This window comes from Parambassis ranga, chromosome 2, assembly GCF_900634625.1.
Source record: "Parambassis ranga chromosome 2, fParRan2.1, whole genome shotgun sequence".
NCBI lineage: Eukaryota > Metazoa > Chordata > Actinopteri > Ambassidae > Parambassis > Parambassis ranga.
The window spans coordinates 13,839,139-13,866,446 of record NC_041023.1 but is presented as its reverse complement, the minus strand read 5'-3'; the positions used below and the strand labels follow the sequence as shown (position 1 = coordinate 13,866,446).

At 42.3% G+C, this 27,308-nt stretch overlaps 1 protein-coding gene and 1 long non-coding RNA gene across 6 annotated transcripts; one reads left to right on the top strand and one right to left on the bottom strand.

The window, feature by feature from the left end:
- Positions 1-181: 181 nt before the first annotated feature.
- Positions 182-21,296, bottom strand: LOC114427713 (uncharacterized). Its single transcript, XR_003669476.1, has 4 exons — positions 21,182-21,296; positions 6,375-6,493; positions 2,310-2,377; positions 182-310 (listed from the first exon to the last, which is right to left on the bottom strand). It is a non-coding gene; the product is annotated as an uncharacterized LOC114427713 (long non-coding RNA).
- Positions 2,969-27,098, top strand: fam49al (family with sequence similarity 49 member A, like). 5 transcript variants are annotated; one of them, XM_028395883.1, is made up of 12 exons: positions 2,969-3,307; positions 12,655-12,743; positions 17,646-17,725; positions 20,435-20,556; positions 21,188-21,293; positions 23,214-23,350; positions 23,465-23,542; positions 23,807-23,923; positions 24,429-24,508; positions 24,795-24,921; positions 25,554-25,624; positions 25,719-27,098. In XM_028395883.1, exons 3-12 carry the CDS (start codon positions 17,653-17,655, stop codon positions 25,780-25,782), a joined length of 975 nt encoding a protein of 324 aa, XP_028251684.1. In that variant the 5' UTR covers positions 2,969-3,307; positions 12,655-12,743; positions 17,646-17,652; the 3' UTR covers positions 25,783-27,098. The 5 variants fall into 5 exon arrangements, with proteins under 5 accessions (XP_028251684.1, XP_028251701.1, XP_028251710.1 ...); XM_028395900.1 differs by lacking the exon at positions 17,646-17,725 and adding an exon at positions 16,360-16,439; XM_028395891.1 differs by lacking the exons at positions 2,969-3,307; positions 12,655-12,743 and adding exons at positions 13,696-14,111; positions 16,360-16,439.
- Positions 27,099-27,308: the final 210 nt, after the last annotated feature.

The following is a 27,308-nucleotide window of genomic DNA, read 5'->3' as shown; positions in this document are numbered from 1 at the left end:
AATTCCACTGCCGATGTGATTTTAATGGTGAGTTAAACAGTGTGATCAGATGCAGTGCAGAACTCTGTGTAATTAAGCAAGCTTAACAACCATTACTTGATGTGTACAGTAAGTATCTTCAGAGGCAAACTTTCCCTAGAAGCAATATGCAAATTGACTTACTCATCATCCTCCCTCAGTATCCTTGGATACATGTTTTTTATTCATCTTGGGCTTCTTCACTGCAGAGCCGCTGTCTTTTAGAGCAATGCACCCAGATCAGGTGATGATCATGTGTCTCAGCCGGGGTCTGCAGTATCTGCTGTTCAATCTGGCAAACACAAATAGACACACACATACACACAGAGACAAGAATTACACTGGTGTGAGTCCACACTTAACAGCATACAGAACTGAATTTCACAGTGTGGTGAGATGTGAACAATTTATCAGTCAGCCAGAGACCAGTTAGTCAAAGACTGGTTTTTAACAGACATCAGGGAAAACTCTCCCCCTTCTTTGCTTGTTTCAAAGAGAGCATCTGGACTTCCTCCATGTGAGTAGGAGGGGCATCATCGTACATAATACCTGAATTAAGGATCTTTTCTGAGATAAGAAGAAATTAAACTGATCTGATTGGCAAGACAGGAAATGTGCAAAAAAAGAACATCTCCATGGATATTCAATCTCCAAACTTACAGCCAACACACTCATGTTGTCATTCAAATACTGCTGTAAGTGACAGGTAGGAGTCGTGACAGGATACTGGCTGCCTGTCCAGGAGTCACTTGCTCATCGCTGCTCCAGTGACACTTAACCTACTTTTTGACTGTCTTTGAGTCGGCGACTAAGGATAGCACCATGCAAGATGGCTAATGATAATGCATGCTCCTATAAAAGCATGGGACAATAAAGCCATAGTCACCTGAAAGAACTGAAAACACTGTAAAAGAGGAAAACACAGTGTAACTGATTAGTGGTCAGAGGGGATGTTTTTACCTGTGTAAGGTGGACAGCTCATTCACTTTACAAAGAGCCAGATAACTAAATAAAACATCATAGGAGCCTGAGATGCGTCATTATAATGGGGAGCACACAGCGCTTACAAAAACTTCCCACTCAATAAGCTTGAGTGACTCATAAGAAACTCTGACGTTCCTCTTCCATCTCTACCATCAACCTCCGTCAGGAGGCAAATTATCGTCCCAGCATGTCTCTGTAAACAGATTAAATTGAGCTAAAGGACTCACTCACAAAGTGTGTCTCAAAATGCCTCTGCATGTCTTCCTCTGTGAGTGAAATGGCTCATATGGTGTTCTACTTTCTTTGAATATCTCTCTGGAGACTTCAATGCACATTTGTTTAGGTATTTTCTCAAAATGTTTCGGGCTATATTTGTATTTCTGCCTACTTTCGTATGTAGTATAACATTTTTATATCTGTGTGCCAATGGTGTTTTATCACAGGGAAGCTGATGTGAAAATGAAACTATGCTTAAAGATTGCATGTGATTACAAACAGCCCCTGTGAGGTCAGTTTAGTAATGTTGGACAGCATTTGGTGATGTGAAAGTAGCAGTCAGAAGATCCACTTCTCAGATACAACCAAGCACAAAAACAGGAAGACCTCTTTCTCTGTCTTACATTAACACTATTGTTGTTATGTAGGTGTGTTTCTGACTGCCGTCTCTCACTTTTGCAAGTGCAGTGCTTTGAAAATATATTTGTGTTGAATGAAAAATAAGTTCTATTTGCTCTGATAGCGGAGTCTGTTTTATTGTTAGTGGTTTATTTTGCACAACATTATGAAAATAAAATAAAATAAAATAAAATACATAATTAGAAAATTATGTCTGTAATCCTCTTAAGATAAAGATGCCACCAACATCAGTATTTACTTTCCCTGGTTTACCTCCACAGCTTGAAATAGGTGATGTTTCCCTTCAGATATTCTTTAAATCATGTTCAGTGGGAATTAATAGGCCTAAAAAGCCTAATATAAATCATAGCATTGACTGCAAGTGTCCTCTTGTGCTTATTTGAGAGTTCATCAACTGGACTTATTTCCTAGTCCCCAAATATGCTCACACAACCTGATTATAAAAGGGCACCTGGTCTTTTTTAACCTCCTTCTGCCCTACATGTAGCACCAAAATAAACCGAGGTTGGGCATCAGCATTTGCTCTCTCTTCTAGTACTTTTGTGGGCAGCCACCAGCATAGTTTTGAGTACAAGACCACCAGACAATAGGCATTCTGTTCCCTCATATACACACATACAGAGAGAGAGAGAGAGAGAGTGACAGTTTAGCCATGGCTCATTTAACCTTACCCTTTCGTCCAGGCTGCGACCCTGAAGTAAGGGTCCCCAGTGGGAGTTTTCACCAGCTCAAATTCTTACTGAAAGACAAGAACAGACAGCTAAGAGGCAGCACACACACAAATAGTCAATAGTTACCCACTATACTAGGAAATAATGGACAGATTCACACGTCATCAATGTAAGCTCATTTGTGCTCAGAGTTGGTCTGTACGGTTTGGGGTTAACAGTAATTATAAACAGCCTCACACTTACTATAACCACAAATAATGTGAATTTCCTTCCCTTATGCAGCACAGTAGCACAATGATGCTCAGCACCCACACAGTTTGCAAAAATACCCTGATGCACATCCCTACTCACCATGATTCATTTTCACACTGTGTGGACAGAAAAAGTCACTGTTGTTGAAACAATGTCAAATACAATACAACTGTGCACACACATACACACACACAGTGATGCCCCCTCCTCTTATTGCCAGCAGGCTAGTGGGAGATGTTAGTCAAAGGGGGAGGGGGTATTGTGAGGACATGGCAAATGTGTGTGTGTGTGTGGTGGGGGTCTTTGTGAGCGAGAGAGGTAGGAGGAGAAGGGTAGGGGGGGGGGGACATAGCGTTCTATTTCTCATAGACCAACAGCTGCTGTCTTTAGTGCAGAGAGAGAGAGAGGAAGAGGGAGGGCTGAGTGGCGTGAGGCAGTGCGTGTGCTCAGTGTTTAGGTGAATCTACAGCCCTCTGGCTCACACGGATAAAGGATCCTTACAGAAGAAGTAGAAGAAACATAGAAAAGCTACACAGGGACTGTTTCTGATTTTTTTTCTCAGCTCTTTCACCTTGTCTCTCTCACACACAAGCCACCAGCTGCCAGTGTCTGCATTTTGCTACTTGTTTTGTCCTTCTCTTTTGTTCCCTGCATCTATCTCTGTTTCACCTCAGTTCAGAGAGGAAAGGAAGGAAGAACAGAGTCAGAGGCATCATCATCATCCTCTCCTCCTGCACGCCCAGTCGGTAAGCTGAGCCACCAATGCTCTTTTATTTTTTTTTTTTTATCTCTCACCATCGTTTCACGCACTCTGCACTGATAGCAGGAAGGGGGCCGGAGAGTCCCACCCTGCACCTAACAGAGAGAGGCAGGAGGATGGATGTGGGTCAGAGACTGGACGGAGGCTGGTGGCTTAGTGTTAGCAAGGTGTTTGGCTGAGGGATGATGTGCCTGTGGGTCCACTGTGGATCAGGATCTTAGCAATAGGGAGGGAGTGTTGAATTAAACCCTGTGGGGCTGGTCAGCTGGGGCTTGTCCTCTTTCTCTGCAGTGCTTAGCCGGAGCGGCATGGTCACTGCCACAGTCACACACAGACACACAGAAACACAGGAAAGATGTGTGTGGATTATTTCAATCAAGAGAACATGCAGTTCATGTGTGTTATCGTGTGTATATTATCAGTGATGAATGGTTGTCTGGTCACAGGACATATGTGACCTAGAACCATCACAGCACATGCATCATATATCACAATGATGCAACGGAATGGCGTGTGAACAATGTGGATGAATTAGATGTCAAGCAGAGCTTCCTCGCTGTTTCACATCTATTATCGCACATGTACTATCCGGATATGTCAGTACAGAAGGCTCTCAGTTTCATACAGCGCTGTTGGTGTGAGCTGAACAGCTAAAAACAATAGCCCCAGATTGCAATGCTGATCAGAAAGCGGTGGGTGCATGCGACTAGAGTGGAAAACAGGGAGGAGGGAAGGAAGGAAGGAGGGAGGGAGAGAGCAAGGGAAAAACTGAATGGAGGGATGAATGAAAGCTAAGGCTTTTCAGGAGTCATTCCCTTAAAAAGATGTGTGTGAAGGAAAGGTTGTGAGAAAGGGTAAAGCTACCTACAGTGCAACCATGTGACTGCAGGTTTTCTTTGTGTGTGCAGAGAGGGAAGAGGGGAATGCAGTGGATGGAGAGATGGATAAAAAGCAAGGTGGAAAGTGTGTGTGTGTGTGTGGAGATAGGAATTGACAGCAGAGCAGTGTAATTTAAAGTTCAGCTCTCTGTCTGTGCCTTCTATAATCTACTGACCAGTTATAATCCATGTTAGTAGATTAGCGGGTGATTTACTGCCATGTTGACTCACACACACATGTAACATAGATTACATATCGCACTTAATATGCAGTCTAATCTTCTCAGCACATATGCCCACAGAATATAACACCCTAATAATATTGTACATAGACACATGTATGAGATGATACTGAATGTAACACACACTACATGCCTACATGTATGTACAGCCTATGAGTGTGTCAGAATGTGTACGTGTGTGTGTATAGAATTTTTTCCGGTCTGAGATGGTGGCTGCTACGGTATTTACTCCGCTGTTGCTAGGACACTCCCTTTGAACATTTTAACTGAGCCATTTCATTGGCCTGCCGCGATGATGCAAGATTCCCTCACCCCAAATCTTTCCTGAGCGCCCATAGAAACATGCCCGTCTGCATTTCCTCCACTCTCCTCGCTCCTTCTCTGGTACTCTTCGTATCACACACGCCTTTCCTTATCTTTCTCTTTGTCACTTGTCCATTCTCTCTCTCTCTCTCTCTCTCATTTTTTTCATTAATTAATCCTTGCTCTCAGTAATTCTCTGCTCCCCTCAGTCTTCATCAGTGCTGCACTCTCTGTCACATCCTTCTGCCTCATCTGGTCAAAAATGCTCATCACAAAATGGTGTTGACAGCATGTGGCGTTGTCTTTCCAGGGCTGTACAGTCAGTGTCTCCTGCTGTCTTGCCGAGGATTAGTTGCTACTCTGTGTGTCTCATAAAGTCCCATTTCCTCTGTCCATGTGAGGTGAGGCATCTTATTAGGGCTGCCTTACCATGTGTCAGGATTATCAGGTTTGACAGGGCGGAAGACAGGAATGGGGGCTGTAGTGTCACTGCCTGCGAAGAAGGCCTTCTTTCTATTAATGTACATCGCCTAATTGCCTCGATGATAGTTATTTGCGGTATGCATTCATGTTATAACTGTAATTACCTGAAGTTCACAGCTACACATTTCTTCCTGTAAAGACATGTATTTTATTTACACCATGGTTGTATGCAACCTTACACCTCTTGCATATTGGTTAACACATGCTAAGGGAGTGGCATGTGGAAAAAAAAGGGGACACGCAAGGTTAGCAGAAGGGAAAAAGAGAGAAAGGAGGCAGCGATGGGTGACTTTTGCTTTCTGCTTGTGTCACTTTTGCAGAAATCACACACAGCCCATCGGGTGTAATGATGTGTAATGATCCCCAGCATTTGCTGAACTGAGACATGGCTGAGGTCGTAGCATCACCTCAAAGTCAGATGAGTGACTCTTAAAATGACATGAAAATATGTGCAGCCACTCCAAACTGTCAAAATGTTTTGACAGAATGGAGGTTAATAGGACAGACTAAAAGAACATGTAAAGCTAGGCAGAGTCATGGTGTACAGTAAGTTCCGACACATTTACAGCTTACATCAGTGTGCATCTGATGATCTGATCACAAGTGGACAGCTCCAAGTATATCTGAGCAATCAGATCAAAATGCATCTTGGGTGAATTCACATCTATAGTCCTAATTTGTCCTTTTGTCATTAGATAGCACAACAGAGACCCATGCTATGTTAACATTCGGCACCTCAGATGTTGTGAATTTGCCCTATATGCATATTTTGCATCTGTGTGTTTTGAATACACACATTAAAAAGTGACATTAAGAAGTGGACAGCCGTGCTGTGTTCAGTCTTTTATTAAAATACAACATCATCCATATGTTTGTCCATGTGGTCCAAGTGGTTTCCACAAAACGCAAGACAATCCTTGTTTAATGTAAACACTTCTAATCTTGTTAACTCACTGATCCATCTGTGCTACAGCAATATCTGTCACTCAAACATCTGTCACTTGAACTTTCCTGCTTGCTGTCGAGGTTCCTGTAGTTGGCTTCACAATATGAGCTGAAGTATTAATTTAGGAATTTGACATGTGATCCATCTCCACCTGGTAATCTTATGCTTTATAATCCAGTATTGTCAGGAATGAGGGATTACCTTTTTAGAGCAGAGATGATCCTGTTAAAATGGGACAGGGTGGAGAGACAGCGGGTGCAGGGTGAGAGTGGGTCCTGATATACGAGGCTGAAAGGGTTTGTCTGCAGACAGAGGATTCACTGTGGACAAAAAGAGAAAATCTTTCTCAAACTTTACAGAGATATCAGCAGCTAATTATCTTAGCTTAGCATAAAGGCTAGAATCATTGGTCAAATAACTAGCTTGTCTGTCAAAACATACCAAAAAAAGGTGGAAATACAGAGATTCTATTATAATAGACAGGTTTTCAGTTTAGGGACTACAACTATATATTTCTTGGTAAGGGAGCCTAATATCGCTTTAAAAGTTACAACACAATCAGCAGCACAAGTTGATTTAGTCCAAATTTTCTCAAGTTAAAAGAGAAATGTGATTCAACACAAAATCAATTCTCTAATTATACACCTATCTTTGAAGCAACGCATCAGTGAGAAAGTAGATCGAGGAGACGGTGAGATTTAATTCTCTGTGACAAGGGAGCCAGGATCTAATATCTCTTCAAATAATATCGCCTAACTCCCAATGTTGGATGGCACTTATGGAAACTACTGAAAAGTCTTATTAAAGTCTGTTATCATCCTTGTCATGGGTGTCCTGCTGTGAAATGTGTGATATTACATGCAGTCAGACAATCCTCCCCTGCTTTTAAGCAGGCACGACTAGGCTTGTCGAGCACTGTCTTTTTATGGCAACAGAAGGGGAGAGGGTGAATTTCTGCATGTAATCAGATTACCTCAGATCCACTCTCTGAGGACTTCCGACAATACTCTGGCCTGTTGTGCATCGATGAGATCAATGTCTTTCCACTGTCATCGATAAACATCCCAAACGTTCACCCCTTTGGTTGTATTTAAGATCAATATTCCAAATCTGAGGGAAGGTAAAGCCAGTCCAAAGACAGCAGAGCAGAGGAAGGCACACTGTGTTGCAATTAGCGTGTAATAAATGAAGAGACAAATTATCTACTTAGCACCAGCGCTCGTAATAAGTTCTGCTGGATAATCTAACCAAGTGTTTGATTATTGATGCTTGAGGTGAGTGTGCAGCACGTGCATCACATAAAAAAGAAAATGAATTCCAAAGACAAAACTATTTTATTAACACCATCCTGAAATGTTACAGGTCTATTTCTCTATTGACTGAGCCAGCCCCTAGTGGGGAGTTGAGAAACTGCAAGTTTTGTCACTTGCGCGTTGGTTTCTATGTTTGACAGGCGTAGCAACAGCAGCTAAGGCAGATGAGGCTGTTGTAAACTCTCCTTTCTGCCTTGTATGTTTCTATCTGTTTCTCTGTTTCTCATGTGTGTGCATGCCAGATCTGCCATGAGCTCACTAGGATGCTGGCAACTATGCTTTTTTTCTGTGTTTGATCAGGCTTGTGAGACACACAGACATGCTCATTAATTGGTTCAGCTTGAGTCAGTAAGGATTTATCTACCGTATATCATTCTTTTTGCATCCAACAACAAAGGAAGGACAGGCATGTGACTCAAAAATAAACAATCGGATAAAAATAACCCGTAAAACCTGCCAAGGTCTCAAACTCTCCCATCAGGGATCCACCATCACTTCCCAAAATCCACTCTCTTTTTTAGATCCTTCAATTACTTTTTTCCTCTCTGTGTCAGCTCGTGCACACATCTTACATCAACACCCGTTTCCTATGTTTGCTCTTCTCCTGCCCCTCCCAGAGGGACAGGGAATAGTGGAATAGTGTAACACTGCATCCTCTGCCATATGAGACACACTGCAGCACAGTGTGATGGAGCACCGCCTCCATCAAGGACATGCTGGTTCTTCCTGGTAGACTTCGACTCAGAGAGCTCAATATAGATTAAAGGTCACACTTGGGTCGGGGGGTCACCTCATTCACCTATTCTCTGTGAAACACAGGATGTGTCCCGATTCCATGCCGATGTAGACGTTGTGTAGACATATCCTTTTACTACATCATTTGCTTTTTTCAAAGCTTTTTTCAGTTTAGCTGTTGTTTTTCTGCTCTCTCATGCATTATGCCGAATGTGGCAGCACTCTTTTGGCACAGGAAGATCGCCTCATATTGCCATTAAAACAATCAGTGAACAACAGACTAATGTAACAGTATAATACGGATGAACATTTTGCATATTTTGCATATCATGGCCATACATTTGAACCATTTTGTGTGTAATATTACAACCGTAAATGGTCAGGGTTAGGGCTAAGGACAGGAGTAGTTGGCTGTGCATCAACACAACACACAATGCAAAAATACTCAAGTATAAAGACACTTAACTGTTTAGCACCACTGAGAAATTGCTATACAAGCAAATTTGGGCAAAACAAGAGAGCAGCAGCAGGAGGTGAATAAGTAATAACAAGTATTAATAAGTAATATTAAGTACTAACAAGAAAGCAGGGAAGTGGATGGACAAACAGACAGGCACCCGGAGAGAGGAGTATGACCAGACAACAACGACTGGGACTTGACTTCAAACTGCCTCTTTATGTACCGTTACTGTTTTATAGTACTAGTCCTTGTCTTCATGTCATTCACTTTGCATTACACTCTGTCTTTTAGACACAATCACACACACAGTGCATGCACACATGCAATTACAATCAATATAACCAACACATCAGTTCAAATTCATGAACTCAAGTTAAACAGACAAACCAGATAAACCAACGTGTCAGCAGTTCATAAAGGACAAAGAGCAGCTGCACACACACACACTGCGTCTGTCTTTGTTTACAGGGTGCTGGGGTGAGTTGATATCCACACACACACAACATGACTCCACTCTACTGTAGACCACTAAAAAACCATTTGGCTTCTCTTTGATAGCAGCTAATTGGCATCACAAATAAAGATAACAAGAGCTTACTGTACATCCATGTCTCCCCTGATAACTGAAGCTCAGACACAAAACTGCTATTAAATCTGAGATATAAAACTCTGTTTTTCCAAGGTTTAGAATGCCCCTAGGCCAAACTGTGGTGTTCAAATATTAATGGCCGAGGCATATATTAATCTCTGTGGTGGAGAAAGATGAGAATTGTGAATTATGTTACCAAGAATCTCTTTTGATGGACACATTGACAAATAAGATGCTGTAACATTTAGGCACTTAATGCAAAGACATGGTTATTATAAGCCATAACCCCCCCCCCCCCCCCCCCCCCCCCCCGTTGTTGCCCCACTTCCTTATATCACATGAAATATGATCACACTGAGCATCAATTGAAATGGATTCAGCTCACCATACCACCATCTCTCTCTCTCTCTCTCTCCCTCTGCTGTCTCTCTATCCTCGTCTTTTCTTTGTCAGCTTCACAGCGCAGACGCACAGACTCACAATGCTCATTTGCAATCGCCCTTTCATGAGGCACCATGCACAGCTCTGGTCTGGACTGGTATATACGTTTGTGTGTGTGTGTGTGAGAGAGAGAGTGAGAAGGGGGGAGGGGTGATGGAGGAGAATCGTAACCTTCTCCTTCGATTTCCATCACTCCTTGCTGCTCCATCTTTAGCTCTCATGCTCAGCATTTTTCTCCTTTTATTTTCTGTCCCACCTCACCTCAACGAGAGACAACATGAGCTTTTATAACATAGGAGTGTGTGCGTGTGAGTGTGTGTGTGTGTGTGTGTGCCTGAGGCAAATTGGCTGTAACATTCCATCAGCGGTCAATCTTTAGCGATGGTCTAGTCTGACACTGCCACCTCCCATTTTACTCCTCAAACCAGCTCTTAGTCACATCTTCTCTCCTTCCCTTCCCTCATCTTACTTTACCCAACACTATGATCAGGGTGCATAAGGCTAAAAAAGGTATTCAAACCTTCTGAAAATCATAAGATGGCTAGAACCTTCTAGTTGACTTTGGTTCATCTTGTTTTCCCCTGTCCTTTCCTAAACCAGCCACCTGCACTCATCTCTATCTTTATGGAGAATACACTGAGAACAAAGACGCAAAAGATAGACGGAGTATATAAAAGACACACAAGAAGAGGAACAGGTCAAAAGGGTGCATGGTGAGAAGAGTGAATGTGCGGCAACATAAAAGAGGAGCTCGGGGTGAAAACAGGGGGGTTGGAGAGAAGATGAAGTGAGGAAAGGAATAATTATCACAGATTTTTTTTTTTTAAAAGTGAGCAAAACTGAGTAATATGAGGAGCTGTCTCCATGCAGTGACTTTGTATTATTATTATCCTTGTCTCCCCATCTTGAACTCCCCATCCAGCTGGCCAGACTCCTATGACAGTGTCTGCTCTCTAGAGACTGCAGAGTAGTCTAATATTTGATTAACGTGACACTGATTCATGAGGGGGCTCATCAAGTGGCGGCGCTAATATCAAAGTCTTCCTGCAATCTGATTGATTAGCTTTGACTACTTCAAGACATTCACACTGCCAATTCAAAGAAAAAAGCTGATTACATTTGTAGAGAAAGATGCTTCAAGCATGAGTACGCAGATCGAAAGGTTTATGATGACGTTCGAAGGTACCAGACGATGCTCTCAGATGCCCACTCTTAACCTCCTACTACAATCATCCATTATTCATTAGATTAAAGTGAAAAATATCAAAATTACAAACAGTAAAGATGACAGAGATGGAAGTCTGTGCTGACGAAGCAAACCTACTAAAGCACTGGACTAATTAGCTGAATTGAAAATAGTAATCTATCAAAATGTGTGGTATGGCCCTGAAGCTGGGGCTAAAATAGATATCTGCTCTCAATTTGAATTGTTTAAATTGGAGACAAAAGGGAGTGAAACATGTGAAATGTGTATCCGTGCTAAAAGATTTGTCCAAAAGATGACTGATGACTGAATGTCAACAGGTGGAGCATTTACCTCCCTTAACCTCACTACACCCATGAAAGGGCTTGAACTCTGCCCTTTCACTGACAGGAGAGATCAATAAGCATTAGGCAATTAACCAGTCAAAAGAAAAAAACTCCCTGCGTAACGAGGGGACAGGTAATTCCCAGAGTGGACGGTAGTTTACGGCCCACACGCATAAGAAAATGCTGTCCCAAAGAGATTGAGCAGTGTATAGTCCATCAATCAGTCCATCCAATCCACCTGAGTAATAACACCGAACCATACCGGGCTGTGGGTTACCATGAGAATAAGAAGCTGTGTTTCCCTGGCAACTATTCTGCAAATATCCTGCCTTCCTCCTGTCTGCACTCTCCCTTGATGAGATACGATGATGCAAGGGCAGCAGCAGCAGTGTTAATAGTTACACCAGTCAGCGGGAAAGACACTGCTCGAGCTGCGTGAGATGCACAGCAAATGAATAAGAGGAATTTAACAAGCTTAAATCGGAATGGAAGAAAGAAATAAACAGCCATTTGGGTTGCCAGGTTGGACGGTTGTTGATTGTTTCTAACACTGATGAGTTTGAATGGAAGCTTTCACAGTGCCTCTGCTGTCCTGTACCATAATATATCTCCATTAAAGCATCTCCATTGTGGATTTCTTTGTGCATATAAATGAGCCTTTGTCAACTAAGTTCACACAATCTGAAACTGTCACTGTCCAGAGCCTAAAAGCTTAATCTATAAACGTTGTCATCAATGTGAGGTAACCAACAAACAAACAATGGTAAGGTGTCCTGTTACAGGAACAAGTGCTACTGGTGACCTTTGCTGTCATATGCAATGCCAACCCTGCATCTAACATGTGAATAGATGGACACAATCCATTTCTAAAGCAAATCAAACAAAGGGTTATTACCCAGTTCCATGTTTTCACTTCTTGCTGCAGAGCCTTTTAGCTGGTTTCAGATTTTAGTCAACAAAAAGGCCAAACTGTTGTTTTGGTTTGGTTTTTACTGCTTTGTTCCCTCTTATATCATTATTTTGTGACAGTTCTGCTGGAAAACAACAACGCTAAATTACCTCACCAGCACTAAATGGCAAACACAAGTCAGTGGCTTTGAGTATAGCATTTAGCAGCTTAAGAGATGAATATTTGGAGACTGAATGCTTCATGTTTGCTTTATCATCTTGCCTGGTGCCTACTCACTTCCCAGAGGGCTGCTATCCTAGGTTATTCAGTTTAGTTATTTAATAGACTAAAACAGATGAAATGCTTCGCTGCAACACACTCTAAAGAAAATCCTAGTTACCCCAGCAGCCTCTTCTCATCTTCAATTTAAAATGAAAACTGCTCTACATTCTTGTTTTTACATCACTGTTTATAATGTTAAATTGTATACTAACATCTCTCCTCCCTTTCTGTCTGTTTGTCAGGTGGTGGGTGCTGATGCTGTAACCAGTGTGGAGCTGACAAGCCCTGGTTGATGCAGTGAAGTGTTCCAGTGGGATAAACACAAGCGAAGGTAGGGATGAAAAATGAGGAGTAGAAAAAAAAATCACATCTAAAAAGGGAAGATATGGCAGGGGAAGGCCATATGGTAGTCAGCAAGAGGAGAGAAGTGGTGGGAGTGAGGACTGGTAGAGAAGGAAGATGAGCATACAGTACAGCTGCTGAATGGTTTTGATTCACAGGCCACTGAATACTCAGCCGGTGACAGAGAGATTGTGGTTAGAAGCAGTGAGAATGGTGTTATTGGTGAGTTAATAGAGGTTAGACTTGGCAAAGATGAGCGCCACTGTTTCTGTGCTTAGTAAATCCACATTGATGAAGCTGCCGGGCTGTAACAGGAGGAATCTTTCAGTGAGGACTGAAAGGCAGGCTGGGAGGCTCAGCCCTGCTGCTTGGCTTCCAGTCTAGACCAGGTTTGCTTTTCAGGCCCATGTGGGAGCAGAGCCGTGTCTTTATTAAGGCTTGAGGAGCCCCTCCGTTTGCTTTCTCTTGCCGGACTACAGATGAGAGCTGTGTGCGATGTGCAGTTGCATAAGAGAGGCACTTTGCTCCACTTTCATGCTGGAACATAATGTGTGTTTGCGTGTGAGAGAAACTGCAACCAGCAGCCACCAAACACACTTCCTCCCTTTGCAGGCTGACTCTGCTGCATCCAGTGGTAATTTGGCATCTACAGGTTTTAATAGGAAACGTGTGTTTGCACTACCCCGATCCACCACTTAGATTTGTTTGCACCTAAAGGCCACCAGTGAGACTGAATGGCACCGTGACAAGAGATGTACTGTGACAAGACAAGGCCGGAGGAGCCGGGAAGAGTGCTGTGAGTGCTGAAATAGAGAAGTGAGGCAGAAAGGAGAGCTGAAGGGGATATTTTTGAGGAACCCATTCTGACGTCAGATACAGAAAAAAAAAGAGAGAAGGAGTTTTCTCTGTAGTTACACTAACTGAAATGATACAAATGCAAATGAGGACGACACAGTTAAGTGGGGGAAAACACAGAGATATAAACAACACTAACACATCTTCCTTTCTGTATACCAACAGCCTAACCCAGCAGTATCGTCATCTATAAACAGCCTGAAATGCAGCACAAATAGAGAAAACCACATGCCTTTAAATAGATGGCTGAAAAAGAGAAGTGTGAAGTGGACAGACATACAGAGAGAGAGAGAGAGAGAGAGAGAGAGAGAGAGCAGAAGTTTACACCAGTCTTTAAGAAAAGCAGAGTGGCAACCTGTGCCACTGTGGGACTCTCCGACCTAGGCTAACCTGGGATTTACACACAGCGACGGTTTCAAAAAGCAGAGAGGTTAAAGAGAGAAGAAGCTGAAGGATTAAGTAAGAGCACAGAGGAAACAGGGGCAAAAAAGAAGAAAGAGGCGTAAGTGTGTTCATTTCCTGATCTAAAGCTTGTTAAATTGTGTATTTGTGTTGTGCAATTAATTTGAAGACAAGCGGTCAGATATGATGCATCACATCACTGTTATAAGCAACTGACCCGGAGTGTGTGTGTGAGCAAGCTGGATGCCCCCCCCCCCAGTCTCCTTCATCTTCAGCTGAGATGAGCAGACAACATTGCCAGGCCAACTGTATCCTGGCAACCATCAGCCGTGCTCTGCTCTCAGGATGGACCGCATGCTGCTCCAGACTCAGTGTATGCACGTTAATATGTGCAAGGATACCTCCAACACACACCAGCACAGTGTCAGAAAGCTTTCATTTGCTGTGCACAAGGAGCTCTGCTTGACTTCGCCTTTGCAATCACCTTGTCAGGCCAAGAATGAGAATCGGTTATTCATATATTCATAGCGTGGGTTCAGTGTGCATCTTGGAGCAGGTGGTCTTAAAGTCAGGCGGAGACAGGGTGCATTTTACACATTTGGACTGATGCTCGTAGGTTACAGCAATGACTCAGCACACAGCGCTGCCTCACAACAGATTTAGCGGTAGATAGACATATAATATAGGAGGTGCATTGTAACTTTGGAGAATGTCAGAGAGCTGTCTCAGCAGCTGAACGGTGTAACTCCATCCCTCCTCTGTCTGTGCTGCTGCACTGCAACACCCATACTTGCTGAGTAACAGCAAAAACACCAGGCTTCATTGTCTTTTTCACAGGATGGTGGCATCTCGTAAACATGCTAATGCTGGCCATAAATCCTTCTCACAGGGGGAGGAAACTGATAGGCCTCCACTGTGTGCTAACATAGCACATAAATACAGAGGATAGGCAGGGGAAGTGAAACTTGGAAGCTGCTTACCTTCTGCTACCAAAATCTCTATGATCAAGAAGGGAGGAGATGATTAATAAGGAAGAATTTCATACTCACACTCAGTCATTTCAGAATATTGGATTCCATTTTGGTGTGTGTTATTGTGCCATAGGTGTCTCACAGATTAGCACTGTGGGTTTCTCAAACAGTGTGACCCTATTCCAGCCAGTCAACCAGCAACAGTCCATTTGAAACCCCAGACTATGAGGACAATCACATTCACCTTTAGACTTGACTGAGGTGGACTTTTTGGCAGCTGGACACTATGAATGTTTCATCCAGGGCTGCAGAATGCGTTAGAAATCTCACCTCAGATATGTCAGAAAGTCCCTTGACATGTTGTGCTGAATCATACATTCATCAGGCTCAGAGTGTCACCAAGCTGCTGACATCTCGATCAGTCACAGACGAGTATTGTTGTGTTAGTGGATCATACCTAGATATTTTTGATAGTTCCCTGTGCCAGGGAGAACGGCCATCTTCCAGACTCTTTCTGCCATGTTGGAATTCAGTAGCTGACTTCTTCACTATGCTGTAAGAAGGAACGCTCTTTCTTGGCGTTGTCATGATGTCCTTGTGTCCTCCCTGGGTGATAAGATTGGAGACTAAGTGAGACATACAGCAGTAATGTTTGACTCACCAGTCTCATCCTTCACCACTTGTATCTATTAAAACACTATGTACTGATACTACTAAGTTCTGTTTTCTGTTTGTAAGGCAAAAAGTAGATCCATCTTCTCAGCAGTCTTTACTGCATGTGAAGCATAGCACTCATATCATTAGTTCATTTTGAAACAGGGGCCACTGCCCTCTCTTTAAACTCTAACATGTACCATATATATGTGTGTGTGTGTATCCTGCCTACAGTATTATCTAATGAAGCTGGGTTTCATAAAGCTTCGCTATGAGGTATAGAGCTCGTCACAAAGTATCTATAGACTGCTGTACATAAGGAGCATTAGAGGACAGCAGTCTGTACATGGCAGGCTGTTATTAAGTTACTATAGTAATGTAAATGGATTAAAGCCACCGCTCAGGTCTAGTGCCTCCCAGTGAGTGGGCTAAATGATACACTACTGGATTTAGGCCGTCCTGTAATTGAATATAGCATACTGGTACACTGCGTATTGGATGCAAACTGTGATGAGTGTCATTTAAGTCCTGGATGTCTGGACACATTGCTTAGACAGAAGGATGGCAGAGCAAAGGAAGAAGGGCTAATTAGAGGAGTGCAGATGGGTAAAAAAACTAGAACAGCCACAGCATGCTGTGTACTCCATGTGCCTGTTGTGTATTTTCTTGCGGGTTGCCAGGTTCTGCGTACTGTATGCATTTTGTTGTTTCCTCCCCGTCCAGGTCGCCAGCCATGGGGAACCTCATTAAGGTCCTTGGCAAGGATTTAGAGAACTGTCCACATTTTTTCCTGGACTTTGAAAGTAAGTGAGCGCCGGGGTGTGTGTGTGTGTGTGCATGTGTTTGTGTGTTTGAACTGTGAGTGTGTGGAGATGCAGAGGTGTGCTGTGGGAGGCCAGCGGGTGGGGGTCAGGGGAGGCACGTGTGGATGTGGGCCTCTGAGTTGTTGATGGAGTGGTGGAGTGTTGTTGAGGGTGTGGTTTGTCATTATCAGACACTCTTTAGTCCCACTCTCACAGGCCAACAAGCATCAGTTAAAGCCAGTAGATCAGAGTCAGATTAGTTTTTTTAGTTTCTGAAAAGGAAGGTGACAACTCAAATAAAAATACACAAGAGTTCCCACAGTGTTAACAGCATTGTTCGTGTGCGTGTCATGGAAACTCACCTCTTTATTCAGTTTCACTCTCACGAACACCTGCCTGCAAATGGGGCCCTTTATTTAAATGGGGACACTGTTGTGTACTTTTATTATCAGGTTTGTTTTTGAGGCCATGGCTTCAAATAACTGTTAATCTCTTTCAGTTGATTTTTACATGTATTTGTATTTGATTGGAGTTTTTCTTTTCACCAAAACTGGGAATATATCTTATGATTTATTTATGTTTTTCTCTTTTCCTTCTTCTTCGGCAACTTTTTGTGTTTTTTACATTTCTCTTTATTGTTATCTTTTTTATTTGTTTCATTTTCATATTGTATATCTTTGTCTTATTCCTCTACTTCTTTGCGTTCTTTATCTTTTGCTTCAATTGCATCTTCATCATCTTTTTTTCATATTAAATCTTATGTATTATATCTTATCTTTCTCTTTATCAGCTTTGTTTTAATTATTGTGGGAGATGCTCAGTTCCCACTGAAACAAATATCACCTCACGTATGCTTAAGATGTATGCCAGATGAGATATGATATGATTATTGCTTGTTTGTTTAGTTAAAAATCCTATAAGCATCACTTTGTAATAGGTCAAATAGCGTTTAGTTAAAGAAATGCCTTACTAATGCCATGAGAGTGGGATTAAAGAAGCTCTGCATCCATGTTGCCATACTTCACCCAGGATATACTCCCACCATGCCATTCCAACAACGTCCTCTCATCCAGTCCCCCACCTCCACACTTCACCTCTCACGCACCACATACACACACACAGCTCTCACACATACACCTACGTGCGCACAACCCCGAACACCCATCCCCTCATCACCCACAGACTTCTCCCCTCTCTCTGTTCCAGGGGGCTCATGGGAAACCTCCTGAAAGTGCTGGCTTGCACCGAACTTGAGCATGGCCCAATAGTTTTCCTTGACTTTGAACGTGAGATCATCCGCTTCTTATTTTTTTAAGTTATCCCTTTCTCTTTGTTGCCTTTCCTTTTTTGTCATTCCATCCATCTTAGCAGACCATTGTGTCATCTTTATGTCCTTATTTAACCTTTTCCCCCTCCTTCAGCTCTTCTTCTCCGTCTCACCCCGTTCTCTTTATCTTTTGATTTCTGCTCCAGGGACTGGTATTTGAAAGTCATTTGGCTTCTTTCTAAAGGGTCTTATTCACATGCGCCACATCTTATTAGACTCAGACAGATGCACAATAGCATAGTGACACTGCAACAAAGTCACAACAACAATGCTTTGATTTCCTAAGCTACAAAAATAGAGGAGAAAAAAACGGTGAATGCCAGTCCTGTGTGGGTTTCTGTTGCTCGGGGATGATGACGGCTAACAAAAAGTCTATCGTCATCTCTCCACCTCGTCATCTATTCATTCCCTATCTGTGTCTGACCTGTGTGTGTGTGATTAAAAAGAGTGTATGACTGTGAAAAGACCAGAAAATAAAATCACCTCTTTCCCTTCTTGACTCATTTCTCCCAGTCAGTGAAGTCTTAACTTGGCAGTGTGAAAGCATCCATCCTAACAAGTCTTATTAGTAATCAGTGTTAAAATCTTTTTACAGGCTTGTAGACACTTTAATTTGGTGTGCTAACATGTTTGCTAACATGTGGTAGTCACAATTAAACAGAAGTCATGCTGTAAAAAGTTTGGCGAAGCTCTTTAAAGGCTCTAAATTTGGGATATTTGGATTTTACCTGAAGATTTTAAGACTAACTAAATGAGTTGTTAGGATGCTGATATTTTGCACTGCATCCTGACACAATCTTCCCCTTCGTCAACTACTTTCTCCCCTTCAACAGCTGACTTCCTCCTCCTCTTCCTTTTACTGGCTGTGTGTTACAGAGCGAGTGGGAGAGCTCACTGCTGGCGAGATACGTCAGCCTGTCAAATAGACTGAATTTCCTCCTTCATTTATTATGCCTGTGATTCACTTTACTTCAAAAGGAAGTGGAATGACTCAGAGTCAGGCATGGCAGCTTTAGAGAGGTCCCTCCCCCCTTCTCACCCACCCACCTCCTGTGCCATCTGTGAGCTCTCCTTCTTCACCCGGAGACACACACACACACCTCAGTCACACAGCTGCATGTTTGGTTCACATTCTTAAGAGATCTTCAAACTGAATTGAAGCAATGCTGTTTTTTTAACCCTTAGTTTTACACCTTGATACCATTCACATATTTAGAGTAAAATTAAGACAGGAGCTAAAAATTAGTTAGTTATCATTGCATGGTTTAAAAGCCAAAAGAAAGCCTGGCTCTGTGCAAAAAAAAAATCTTATCTCACATCTTCAGATAATAAAAAGGGAAATTGGTAATGTGTGGGTTTGCACTGACAAAGGGCTACTTGTTGGCTCTTTTAATGCAACACTCAATTTTATTTGACAGTTACATCTAACAGTTATGTCTCTGATAAGACTGGACAATGGGCTACTTGCTACAGTTTCCTGCTGTTTTGCTACATCGAAGCAACCATTTCCCTATTTAATACTAAAGGATTATGCTATGGTACCCTATCTGATGCCTGGTGAACATAATATGCTGTTCACATGATGAATGGTCAAGCGCATTAGCGTGCTAAAATAGCAAATCTTGCTGTGTGTGTTGCAGCAGCCGGTGTGCACATAGATACTCCATGATTACTATTTCTCTGCAGGTAGGCAGTGCCTCAGGGTGCAAAAATAATCATCAGTGCCACCGCATGCAGAGAGCTGCCTGGGCACTCACTCTCACTTCATACCTGAGTCACACAAAACAAACACAATGATGACTCAAGAGGACAAATTGTGTCCCTCAAACATTTAATCCTTACTTGAATACAAGTAACATATCGCATGAGAACATTCAGCAGAACTGTGGCTGGGAGACACCCTGCAGCAAAAACACTTAAGTTTACAGTACTGCTTTGTGTGTGTGTACGTGTGAGAAAGACTGAGCATGCCCAGAGGTTGTCCTCCCTGCTGCTGATAGTTTGCTTTAACATTTATCATAATTAAACCTAAAGGGCGAAAAAAAGGTGCTACCCATTCATAGAAGTGCATGTGAGAAAAGAAAGTGAGAAAAAGATAGATAAGACTATTATATCAATCTGATGGGACAATTACACCTATCCAGGCCAGTATAAATCTCTGCTGAATGGACAATGGAGACTATTATACAGTCCAGGAGTCAGACATGTTAGCTGTGTGCTGCAATCCAGCTCCTGAAAACCATCACAATGTTAGATTTCAAATTGTTCCCTGAAGTGAAACTGACTCGTCATCTTCAGCTCTTTATTGGTTGACTGTAATCAAACCTGGCTGTGTGACAGAGTGTGCTCTTACAATTCTAATGGTACATTGGATCATTTATTTGCTGGCCAGATTTTCACCTTAAGAGACAGCAGTGATTATTCAAGTCCACTAATTTGGATGAAAAGTATGAATATACACTTACACTTATAAAGTCTCTTTATTGCAATCATGTAGTGAATAATCAGGATTGTTATCTGGTCTTCAAGGATATCATCAACTCTCTCTTCCTTAATAACCTCCTTTTCTCCTCAAATTGTTCTCCTCCCTTCTCTGCACCTTGCATCACACTTTCACTTCCCATTCCCTCTCTTCCTCTTTTCATTCCTGCATTCCTCCCCCTCACAGATGCCCAGCCCACAGAGGCAGAGACAGCCGTGTGGAACCAGGTCAGTGCCGTGCTGGAGGAGGCTCATGGGATCCTAGCTGAGCTGCAGTCCTACAACGGCGCGGGCCAGGAGATACGAGAAGTAAGCGCACAGCAGTCGATAAGTGCTGAGCATATCAGTAAACACAGTGCAGTGTGGAAAAAATAACACCCTCATGGTGATTCACATGTAGTGTGCCATGAATGACACAATGAAGAGTGCAGAAAAAGAAATGTGTGAAGGCAATTTTCAAACAAACCCTTCATGCAATATGTTGCATACATCAGTACACTGTGTTCTGATTCAGCTTTTCCCACAACAACACATCACTGCAAGACAGTCCCCTCTGCAGTGTGGATGACTGCTGCTGATAGCACAACAAATCATTTCCTCTCCCTGCTCCATAGCTGTAAGGACAGACACTTAACCTACACACATAATAACTTTCAGTTTTCAGTTTTCAAAGCTGAGCTGTTGGAGGGGTCCATTACTGCTGCTGATGTTTAATGTTTTATTATCCCACCAAGGACACAGAATGTGGTTTAAAAGGATGATGATTGAGCATCACTGGAGTATCACATGTACTGTTTCACCACTGAAAATGCTCATATTTAACTACAGGGCCCAGATGTTTTAGGAAATGAAATCTTAAGACATTTGTAAAGAGGCTATGAGCGATTGGAAGTAAAATCATTTTCAGAAAGTAACATCTGCCTGTGTTACTCACCTGCAGGCCATCCAGAACCCAAGCGACCTTGCTCTTCAGGAGAAGGCTTGGAATGCGGTCTGCCCCCTGGTGGCCAAGCTGAAGAGGTTCTATGAGTTCTCTCTCCGATTGGGTGAGAATTGTCACATATAAAGCCTCTGATGAAGTTTTAAAATGCTGTTGTGCTCATCTTGGAGAAAATGCACCTATAACACAACAGACTGCTGTAGTAATGTTTCAGTACATATTTTTAACATGAGTGACACTGTGACAGTGAGAGGGAAGGCAGGAAGTGTAGAAGAATGCAGCAGAAAATGAGGTGAAGGGTGCACAGGAAGTTTTTTAGCATTTGCAGTGCATAAAAGTGTGCCGGATTACAGATGTAACTATTGGTATAAAGGTTACAAGACGTGTAGTGCATATAAATATAATCACAACACAGCGGATGCATTCATACGCCTCATTAACAAGAGGAAGATTAATGTAAAGTTGATAAAAATTAGACAAGCGCTGCTGCCATTTCAGTCTGACAGCATTCCTTCACACACACTCACTCACTCAGTCATGCACTATGATGTCCTCTCAGCCATCTCTGCAGCATCCTGACCCAGCAGCCAGGCAGCCGTTGCTACGGAAACAGAGGTATATGTTCATCCACTGAAAGAGGCAGAGAGAAAAAGAGAGGGAGATGTATGAGCAGAGAAATGGAGATCTCGCTGCCGCCTCTGCGCTTCCTTCCAATAACACTTCGATCTCAGGGATATTGTGTTCTCAGCTTACCATACAATGAGGGCTAACTAATAATTGATGATAATGTATCAGCACTAATGTATCTGTAAGATACACACAACGGACTGCTTTGCCGCGATGAGAGTTATTATGAGAGTATTATCTGAGCCTTTGTTTGATATCTTTATTTGTTCAAAGGGAGCATTAAGAAATTAAGAGGTCCCATGGACAGTAAACAAACAGCTGCAGCATGTCTCTATCCAATCTGTCTCTATAAACCATGAGGAGTCAGTGCAAAGCAAAGGGAACATGTGCTCTTTGCTAACAGCAGGAGGGAGACTGGGGTATCTGCCCAGGCCCTTTAGATGAAACACTCAGTGCTGTATTTATAGAAGGCCCTTATGCATTTTTAATGCTGAGGAGGGAATGGGGCCTCAGGGGGACTTTGCTTCTAAGGCATCACTAGTACATGCAGCCTCCGAGGTCCAGCTCTGGTGTCTGATTTGTTACAGACAGCAAAGCAGCAAAAAGGTTTAGTTCAATAGCCAAAGTGACACACAGGGGTATGGTCACTGCTACAGCAGCCACAGGCTGTACCATCAGCCGCAGTGTGATCTCTGTGGAACACCACTTAAGAGTGTGTGTGTATGTAGAGGGGAATTTATTGTAAATGCCAGTAGTCATGTCAGACCGGATGTCCTTAGTAGAGGTCAAAATAACAAGACTAAAAGCCATAAATGCTAAGCAGACATAATAAGCAGCGTGGTTGCTATCTTTTAGATGAAGGTAAATTCCACTGTATTTAAAGTTACTGGTTTGGCTGGAAGTAAGCGAATGACTGAATAAATCCATAACTAAGGAGCCCCTGGGTTTAACAACATAGCTGCTTCCAAGTGTCTGCATGCAACAGCCCATTGTTTCTTGTATGAGTAAGGATGCTAAACTGCAGAGATACCTTCCATATAAAAATACAGAAACAATTAAACATCCTTCTTAATTCTAAATCACATTTTAATCTTAGCCAGATGTTGTGTGCTCAGCAGGGATTCAAAGGTCTGCTTGATCTCACATGCCACAGTGCAAAAATTGTGTCCAATGATATCCTACAAAGAGATGACAAACCTTGAATGAAATGAGTTAGAATCCTCCTGGTGCTGCATTTTGTTTTTAAGCTGGTGACATGAAAGAGCCCTCAGATCCATACTAGATAAGAGAGAATAACAGAGTCTGACCAAACAGAGATAAAAGCCTGAACAGTGTGACAGGAAGATTTTAGCTTCAGCAGCTGAATTTCTGACATCGATATATGTATGTTTACTTTCAGAGAATGCCTTGCGCAGCCTGCTGGAGGCGCTGACAAGCCCGCCTTATGCTCCCATGCAGCATCTGGAGAGAGAGCAGGCCCTGGCCAAGCAATTTGCTGAGATCCTTCATTTTACACTCAGCTTTGATGAACTAAAGGTGAGACGAATGTTCTAATTACAGCCCTCAGACACTGACCTTTATTGTACTGAAAGATCAATACGTTCATTGAGCAGCCTTGTAAAAGCATACATCGCCTCTCTCACCACACAGATGACAAATCCAGCCATTCAAAATGACTTCAGCTACTACAGGAGGACCATCAGTAGGAACAGGCTGAACAACCAGCAGGTGAGACCTTACATATGTGATCAGGCTGTTTATGTTGCATACATGATCAAATGTGGAGCCAATGGAGCAGCATCACTTTCTGTCTTTAATCATTAATGACTTAAGTGGAGCCGTTTCTTTCCTCTGAACAACACAAACACATGTACAATCAATATTTCATTTAGCGTTTGAGCTTTACAAATTGGAACCAGGACTAGCTTATTATTATGCTCTCAGCTGCATGACCTGACTGTTGAATTGGTGGTGTTGTGTTTTGGCACACAGCTGGAAGCAGAGAACGAGGTGAACAATGAGATGGCCAATCGGATGTCTCTGTTCTACGCTGAGGCAACACCCATGCTGAAGACTCTGAGTAACGCCACCACTAAGTTTGTTTCAGAGGTACATTTTTGTCAGCTCTGACGTTGAATTTAACAAAAATAAATCAGTTTCCCTTGTGTATGATGAGTCAGTGGTAGAGGAACATCAGCCTTTCCCTCTGATGATCCTTCACCACTCTGAAGCTGTCATCAGTGTTGAGACATCTTGTGCTAACTTACCAGAAGGTACATGAAGACTAGAGTCAACAGTCTGAGTACAGAACTGAAACATATAGACAAACTGAGCAAATAAAAATCACTGTGCATTTTTATTTACTCAGAGACCCCCTTGCTGTCGAAGCACAATTTTAGTTTTGTGCTTTTGCTAACATCACACCTCAGTGCAACCTGAGTCATATAAAATGTATAGGTGATGATTGGCTTTAAAGCAAAGCAGACTTTTATCTCTGATCGTGGTGCACTTTGTCTCCCCCCAGTGGTAGAACATTTTGTCCAGTCAGCACCCACACTGCAGAGGATGTGGTGATCATGGGAGTAACTCTGGTCTGACTTCTCTCTCTCCTCAGAATAAGACCCTGCCCATAGAGGACACCACAGACTGTTTGAGCACCATGGCCTGCGTGTGCCGTGTCATGCTCGAGACCCCGTGAGTGCTTTTGACATATTCTTTGCTCGTCAATCTTTCTCTCTCCCTCTTATTTTTTCTGAAGGTCAGAAGTTTAAATTCTAATAAACTGGCCCTTTCAAATTGAACACAAAAAAACTCCAATTTACTTTTTTATTTAACTGATTGATTCAGTCAGTTCATGCTGAACTGAAAATCCTTTTCATTAGATTGGTTTCCATGTGTGTAGGAAGTCATCTGCAAGTTGTTCTTTTCCTATCATCCTCTGCTCTGGTCAGTATCTAATTGTCTAATTTCTGGGCTGCAGGGAGTACCGCTGTCGGTTCACCAACACAGACACCATGCTGTTCTGTATGAGGGTGATGGTGGGTGTCATCATCCTGTATGACCACGTTCACCCTGTTGGGGCCTTCGCCAAGACATCCAAAATTGATGTAAGTACACAAGCCAAAATAATTTGTATTTGGTCACAGTGTATTGTGATCAATAACTCTGCCTCACAGTCAAAATGGGTGGCAACAGAGTCATGTGCAGATTATATATAGACATGTTTTTCCAATTAACATACATATTAATAGTGGAAAGAATGATAAAAGGTATGGATTTATAAACTCAGATATTGATATGTTTGTCCTTGAGGATTAATCTTACAGTAAATGGACAGATTTGAAAGAAGAGAAATCTATATTTATGGATCTGGAGCTCAGCCAATCATGCAAGGAGTTCAATAAACTTTAAGACTGTGCATAAAAGTTTAAGTGTATTCATATGTGTCAAGGGATTGTAGGATACCTAACCCTAACCCTAATGAAAATAATATAGGAAGTCCTGAAGAGCTTTTCCATAGCTCTTATTAGAACAGCTCACCAAACACACAGTATCATTCACTTGTATAAACAATGGTTTCTGCTAATGCATGATCCACATTTAAGATGGGAGTAAATTACATGTAGTGTGTATATGGGTGTGTGCTTGGCTGCGGTAGCAGTAGCAGCAGCAGGGGATGAGACTGATCTGAGGCTGCTGACCTTTCTGTAACGCTCTGTGTGTGTCTTTGTGGCTGCAGATGAAGGGCTGCATCAAGGTGCTGAAAGAGCAACCATCCAACAGTGTGGAGGGACTCCTGAATGCACTGAGGTGTGTATGAACACATTCAGAGAAAGGACACAAAAAGGTTCAGTGACAGATTTTAACACACCTCCTCCTCCTCCTCCTTCTTCTTCTTATCCAGGTATACAACACGACATCTAAACGATGACAGCACCTCCAAACAAATCAGGGCCCTCCTGCAATGAAAGAGAGAAGGAGAGCAGCAGGGAGAAGGAAGAGGGGAGAAAGAAGGAGCGCACTTGAAGGAGGAGGCAAACAAACGCCAGTGGCTGATAAAGCTGTTTGTTTACAACGAACAAAGTAATTCATCTCCAGGTTATGAACAACTTGATGATAAGAATATGAAGAGGAAAATAATTATATATATTGTCAGCTGTCCATCATTCTGTCTCTCATTTTGTAAAGTAACAAAAAGAAAAAAAAGCCAGAAAAGAAGATATAGATATATATTAAAAGAAGAAGTGAAACACAAACAGCAGATGAAGAGTAGGTAGGATTAAAAGCTATATTGGGAAAAATTTAAGGTCAGAACTGAAAAAAGGGGGTTCATGTTCCAGCAGTAGTCTGACAAGTATTTTTGCACACACTTTCAAAACATCTCCTTTCCCCTGAAATCCGATCCTAAACCGGTTCCCTGCACACACACACACACACACAGAAGTGAGCTCTTGAGGTTGCAGCCCGTCTCGTCTCTTACAGCTGCACCGATCTCCACCTACAGGTGACTTATGAAGCAATGTGATGGATACACTCCGGAGATTTGCCTCCACCTGTTTCACTTCTTTTCTACATCGGAGCAGCTGCATGAGATGAGACCTAATTTTCTCCTCATTATCCATCCATCCACTGGATGAGTATTTACCCCCCCCCCCATCCCCCCATGGCACAATAAAAAAATAAAGATCTACCCATGTAGTGTGCCCTGATGCTGTATATGTTCCAGCACAAAAAACATTTTGTTAGCCGTCTGGCTCTACTTGAACAACACCACTCCACTCTCTTTCTCTGTCTGTTTTTCCTCTCCATGGTGCTAATGTGGTTTAGATATCACAGTATTAGCTTGTTAAATATCATACAGCTGTGACACACAAGGTCCAAACTCTACATTTTTGCGCTAATATGTTAATTCTTTCACATTAGTGCAAAAAAAAAAAACAAGGATGAATTTCAGTGTCACACAAGAGCTCAGAGAAAGACACTGCAGGAGACCACAGCACACTTTGACTTCTTCACCCAGTGCCAAAGCTGATGGGTTTACATCATCAATAAGCCAGGCTGCAAGGGTTTGTGGGTAGGGAGACTCATTGTGATCACCTTTATGAAGATTAGAAGACAACACACACACAGAGATCGGAGAGTTAAAGTGTAAATATGCTAGGCTTTTCTCAACAGGCATTTACATGGTCAGCTTGGGTCCTTAAGGAGGAAACACCTGCATAGAGTTCTTTTAGTATGAGGTTGATAAAGTCATTCGATAAGTGGGGAAAAAATAAAAGCAGTTAAAAAAAAAGGAGATCAAAAGAAGTGCTGTACTTTGGATGTCTATAGCCCTTAGTCTAATTTAATTTGATCTTATAATATATTTTCTATACAGGGGTATGTGCACAAGCATATTCTGTATAAATACATAGATGGCATGTTGTAAAAGTTCTGACAGAAATGTGTAAATAAGGTGTTTTTATTCATTTTTAATTGTTCAGTGACGCTGAAA